This window comes from Alosa pseudoharengus, unplaced genomic scaffold, assembly GCF_046254945.1.
Source record: "Alosa pseudoharengus isolate Yale_2024_CS ecotype anadromous, Long Island Sound unplaced genomic scaffold, YU_APseudo_1.1 YU_APseudo_1.1_scf_2, whole genome shotgun sequence".
Taxonomy (NCBI): Eukaryota; Metazoa; Chordata; class Actinopteri; order Clupeiformes; family Clupeidae; genus Alosa; species Alosa pseudoharengus.
Window position 1 is genome coordinate 12,183,192 of NW_027468663.1, and position 6,543 is coordinate 12,189,734.

The window sequence follows — 6,543 nt, forward strand, 5'->3', positions numbered from 1 at the left end:
TGATACTACCAAGAGACCATAGAAACTCGACCGGTCTATTCTAGGTGTCTGTTTCCAGTTTTATTTGCCGGCTAATACATCGCTGCTGCTTAATCGGTGTGACATCATCAATTTTCCGTCACAACCATTACATATCTAACAAGGCTGAGTAACCGAGGAAGACAAGGACAAAGCTACGTAAGTGGGACAGCGCGACGAGGACTTAACAGCTCCGACACAGTATGGCGTCCAGGGAGCCGCCGCTTGCTCTAGCCAAACAGCAGGGTGATGGCAGGGAGTGTTTCACTAAGTTATTTTGAGTAGGCATGTGAACAACAGAGGATGACATGGCAGAAGCGGCAAGTCCACCGGGAAGCGCGTCCAGGGTGCAGTTTGACTCGGCTTTTCCATATGAGGAGTACGAGTGCAAAATATGCTACAACTACTATGATTTGGACCGCAGAACACCGAAAATTTTGGAATGCTTGCATACATTTTGCGAGGAATGTTTAAACACTTTGCATCTCCGCGAAGACCGACCTTGGCGCATAGGATGTCCGCTTTGTCGCCACAGAACGCCTGTGCCAGAATACAGGATACAAAACCTTCCGAACAATACTAAAGTGACCGACGCTTTCCCCCTCTACTTTGACTCTGATCCCCTTCCCCAGGATAGTTTGCCGCCTTATCCCCCGCCACTACACCCAGCACTCATTGCACTTCGTCGCGAAGAATCGGGCCGAGAAGCAACAGGAGCCCCGGCTGAGGACAGTGCGTCGGTCTCTGTGGCTGCTGCCGCCGCATACGAAGCTGCTGGTTATGAGTCCTGTCAGACTTGTAAGCGAGTTGCCTTCACCACGGGTTGTGTGTGCGCTATCTTTGCTTTTCTGTCCATGTTGGTGTTGTTATTTTTAGGTCTCTTATTCATTCACAACTACAACAATCCGCCGTCGCCAGTGGGGCCCATCTGTCTGTCTGTAGCCAGCATATTGGCGATGTTTTCAGTCGTTGTCACGTGGTTGATGTGTTGGCTGAAATACCGACCCGAACCAGACAGCGCGCGGTCCACCATTGGTGGCAATCGACGAAATACCCGATAGAACGTCTTGTGCAAACCTAATGTAGGCCTTTATGTAAACACGTGTATCAGAAACACTTCGCAAACAGACTTATAAACAAATGCAATTTATGTACAGAGAGAAAACCAATGAATAGTTGTGCCACGTAAGACTACTAGTCAGAGACTTTTCAGACAATCACTTACAAATGGTAACATGTAATCCTGCTGTGACTTGTGCTGACCTACATATGAAGAAGGTAATCTGTGCCCTGTGGATTAAATGCAAACGTAGAGGTTTAACTGAGAAGAACACTGTAAAGTTTAATATCATCGAGAGTTTGATGATAAATAAAATGTTTGTCAAATCAGACATACAAAACCTCGCTCACTATTAGCCAGTTTCACCGAATAAATGCGCATGCGTTTACGTGGGAGAGAGGAGTGCCATACGTTGAGTGTCTTCTGTGCCAACTTCAACCCCCATCTGCCCTCTAGCGGCAGCTGGAAGTGGTTTTCCCAGACATGTTTTAATAAAAAAAATACTTCAAGTAAACGGATGGCAAAATTCATGCCAAGTCAGACATGCCCTGATATTCCAGTTTTTGGTTGAGGTATAATAGACTTTTATATACCCAAATTGTCAAATTTACAATAATTGGTATTGCTGAATGGCTTGGATCTTTATGTAACTGCTGTTACTGAATTACAAGCCAGATGATATCTCCTGTTCTCTAATGGTTGCAAAATACCATATCCACTCCTGAAATAGTAAGTTTTCTTTTAGAAAAATATCTATAAATCGAGGAAAACATTAAGATATGTAATAGTTATGGTTATGGTATTTGCAGAACAATATAATATAATGCAGGTCAAGTCACCACTGCAATGTTTTCTTTTCAGTTCAGTTCAGTTCAGTGTTCAGTGCAGTGGGAAATGAAAGCTTGCCTCTATTTGGAGAGACAGTTTTGATGCTCACAGTTTGACTAAAACAGAATCTCTCACTGGTGGTATGGCTGTTGGTAAATAAGAGCTATGTCTCTTTCTGGTGGTATTGCTATTGGTAAATATAACAATATTCCAATATTATATAAAAATTCCAATAACTATATTTCCCTATACTATGTGAAGTGTCGTGTTTTCCTCCAGGCTTGGAGAATGCCTGGAGTTCTGCAAACCTCATGCATACCACTTCCTTCTACTTGATATTATGTAAATTATTAACCATTCGAAATGGTGACTTTCCAAATACAACATTTGCAGTCATATCTCCGTTGTACAATGGATTAGGCTACTTTTCTATGGCATGAGCATGGTGCAGTAACACAGTAGAAAAAAAGAGGCGCACTCAAGGGCTTGATACTAATACAATTTGTATTGAGAACCGAGGTTTTAACAATGAGTCTAAGGACAAAAACTGGGAAACAAACGTTTCGGGCTTAGCCCATTATCAATGTCTCCATTATGACGATACAAATTGTATTAGTATGAAGCCCTTGAGTGCGCCTCTGTTTTTTCTACTGTAATACTCAACTTTTGGAGTTCACGCACCAGGCAACACATCACAAACTTACGTAAGGCGCAGTAACAACAACAACAACAACAGTGGTTAAAGATTCTGAAAAGTAGGTTTGAAAATGTGTTGTGGTAGCCTTAGCTTTTTCACCAACTTACTTAGAATGATAATTCTATGTACAATTTTCAAGGCGGTTAATTCAAAATGAATCTGATCTGCCACCTGTTTAAGAATGCTCCAACATTGTATGTCATTGTTTATTAGCCAGATGAGATCAAGGCCCATGTTTATACTTGCCCTCAATGTTATTGTAAATAGTAGGCCTACAAAATTGCAAGCTGAAGAGTGTGGTAACATATGATTCATGATAAAAAATGTTACAGGCCAAGTTGTTGAAATCTTAGACCATGAAGGAAACTGTTCACTGTTACTTCTAGCGGTTCTGTGGGTCCATATTCTGTAGGCAGATTTGCAGATAAATATGCGAGAACCATGGTATTTAATATTTGGTAGGCTATTATATAATGCCTATTTAATTTATCTACTAATACTCTATGAAAAAACACATGATGAGCATCAGCAAGTGGAACGACCTTCTATTTAACAGGAGGTGGTTTTCAGATGCACCCGACCCAAAAAGAGGGCATCACGATCTTTCATCTGGTGTAGGTGGTTAAGAATGTAGCTGTAGAAAGTGTTAAAGAGTGAGATAGGACTTTGTAGATCTCAAAAACAGATGTGCAATGTCTGTGCATTGGTCGGTATGGGTTATCACTTTATCGCAGGGTATGGTGCGTGACTGTGAATATTTACCATTATCTGTCGTATTAAGGACATATTCCACCAATGTAAACATCAAACAGGTTAAATCGCCGCACAATCCCGTCCCCCTCCTTCTAAAGTTGCCCTCCCGCGGAGAAGACCGCTACCTGGGCCTGTGTTACAGGGGAGCGGAGCTGAGGACGAGAGGGGGCTTGGGGTTCACCATGGGGGCAATAAACTCACTGTTCCTGGTCATCATGTAAAGTCATCAGCATGCCCCGAAGGACCTGGAAAACAAATGCTTTTTCGCCTCTCAGCGTTATCCTTTCTTTCTCCTTCTCAACAAGTTACACTATCCCGTGTGATGCAAAGCACCTAATATTCTTAGGACTATGCAAGATGCCCCTACCTCGGAGTAAGCATTATAAAAACGTCCATAATTAGTCAATTATCAGCTGTCATACGTCATTAAAAAAATAATAAAATGAAGGGGAAAATGCATTTGTGTACATGCATAAAGACAACGTGAAGTTGTCATGGTCTATTTTTATTCATGAAACTCTTAGGTGAACTAGGCTACATCAATGAGCGCCTATTGAAATGTGGGAGTTAAGTTCCTCAGAAGATGAAAATGTCTTATATCGCCTGAAGCTACACCGCTCAACGTTCGTGCATAGGAAATGGCCGTTAACAAGTCTTTTATAATTATTCTAATGTACTGAGGTAGTATATAAGGCAATTAAAGGCGCCAGTGCCTTTTGTAGAGGGAGATCATTAACACCACTGTAAAGACCGATAATATGCCCATGTTATCCTTGTTGTAAATATTTACTTTTGTGACCTTAAGCGAAAATGAACATGTTCTAGCCTATTTGCATTATGTTTTGAAGTAGCTAGGCATCTTAATTCTGGAAACAAGCTCTTTCACCATTTATCACGTCACCATGAAAGCGTATAGCCATGAAAGCGCAAGTCGAAAGATAGGCCATTCTTTTTTATACCAAACTTTTGTATTATGATTATTGTGGTTCGGCCTTGTCATATCTTACTCAGAAAGTGGCACTGGAGTTTGACAATACACTTTAGTGATTGCACAGGTAAAACTGTGACAAATGTGCAAGAACGAAAAAATACTTGCATGTTTGCGCTTTGCGTAAAGTGTCCTATACTCATTCATTGTTTTAATAAAAGGTTCAAGGATTTAATAAATTCATTATTGTCCTATCCCTCGAATACATCCTTGGGTTATTTTGATTTTTTTCAACTGGGGCAAGTTTTTGACTGGGAGTTTTCACTCAGAAATTGATTTGACACGGAGATCCTATATCCCTTTAAAGATAATCAAACAGTTCTCCCCACTCCCAATCTTTCCCACTCATTTTTTTTATGACGGTTTAAAGTTACATCCAGTCCCTTACGTTCCAGTGACATATGTCCGAGTGAATATATCATTTACATCTTAACGGACAACAATAAAAAAACAAAGAACACTCCTGGTATTTAAAAAAAATAATAATAATTTATATTATCATTATATTGCCTTTTGAATGGTTTAATTTCACTTAACAACAGTTAGGCTACATTTACGCACATGGTGAAACATCTCGCTTGCCTCAGTTAAAAACTATCTGACTAAACAATTCCTCTGACACAATGAATATGGCTTCGAAATCAACACTATACTGCAGCCTGGGGTGTTTTTACAATGAATGTGCAGAAATTTTGTTAGGATTTACAGAAAACATTACACTCAGGTCTGACCATGCAAGAGGTCACGGACACCACCAGAGGTTTAAGCGCTACTCCCTCAGAAGACTCGCCTGTGAAGTGAAGTTTGAAGAACTCAGGGTAATTTCTCCCTTAGCACGTGAAAGGACTCCCGCGTCCCAACCATATTTCCCTCCTGCGCTCCATTGTCCCCGCGGTCCTGTAGAAAGACAACATTTGAAGTATCTTTTCACATCCACAAAAGGCTGAAATGTTAATGCGGGCCCCGGATGACTCAGGAAGCCCTTATTTCCATGTCTAAGTCGTGTGTTCGTCTCTGCTGCTAAGTTTCTTAATAAGTACACCAACGAGCATGTGTCATTGCGTTAAGTTTATTTACAGCCTTATTTCATTTTATTACTATTTAATTACACAATGCTATGATGGAGTACAGATTTGCAGTCTTATCAAATATACATCTTAATAATAATAATAATAATAATAATAATAATAATAATAATATGCTACACATTTACCACAACATTTTTTCAAAAGCCTAAAACAAGGCATTTACATATTATCCTATGGACATGCTCACATCCAAGCACGGTAGGCCTTAAGCACGAAGCATCACAGAGCACCTGAGGCAGTTACACTCATTAGGAAACGTGCACCTGAGATGAACATGCCAGCATTCCACAGTCCTTTTAAAGAAGTCATTATCTTTTTAGTGATTACACTACAATAACGAGAACTAACCGAGTGGCCTAATGTAACTTAATAACTCGTTATTACAGTAACGATAAAAGCAGTCATAAATTAGACACAATGTTCACTGTGTTTTGAACTGTTTACTGGACAATTTGCAAAGTTTTTCTGGACTTATATATAAATTGAAAATTGAATTTTGGCCAAACATTAAATTGGAGTGTTCATCAATCAAATTCACAAGATGATAAGTAATCTTTCTATTTATTTTAAGCATTATTGGTTGTAAACAGAATGGGATCACGGCAACTCTGATTGATTGTGTCGCTGAATGAAGAAGGCTATTTGACTGACGTACGGTCTTGAATAGAATCCTATAAAGAAAAGAAACTTTAAGCATTCATTGAGTGAGCAAGTTACTCACTCTCTCTCTCTCTCTCTCTCTCTCTCTCTCTCTCTCTCTCTCTCTGTGTGTGTGTGTGTGTGTGTGTGTGTGTGTGTGTGTGTGAGAGAGAGAGAGAGAGAGAGAGAGAGAGAGAGAGCGCGCGTCAAGGACCAAGAAGAGTTCGAGATAACTGACTATATAGAAAAAGAAAAAAAGGATGGGTATGGGTATTGCATGTCATGAAGTTATAAATAACGGTTCCTCACAATTGTATTCTTTGGTACAGACGGGTTTTACTGCACTCCCGGCGTCATACCCTGCTGTGTCGCCCCGCGCTGCACTCCTTTCATTCTATTGCTCCAATACAGCCTAAATACATCAATAAATTCCTCTAAACCCCAATAAGAGCTTGGCATTTTTGCACATTTT

General features: G+C 40.2%; 1 protein-coding gene across 1 annotated transcript; it reads left to right on the forward strand.

The window, feature by feature from the left end:
• Positions 1–326: 326 nt before the first annotated feature.
• On the forward strand, positions 327–1,300 carry LOC143133372 (RING finger protein 228-like). Its single transcript, XM_076293136.1, has one exon. The coding sequence runs from the start codon at positions 327–329 to the stop codon at positions 1,077–1,079; it is 753 nt and encodes a 250-aa protein (XP_076149251.1). The 3' UTR covers positions 1,080–1,300.
• Positions 1,301–6,543: the final 5,243 nt, after the last annotated feature.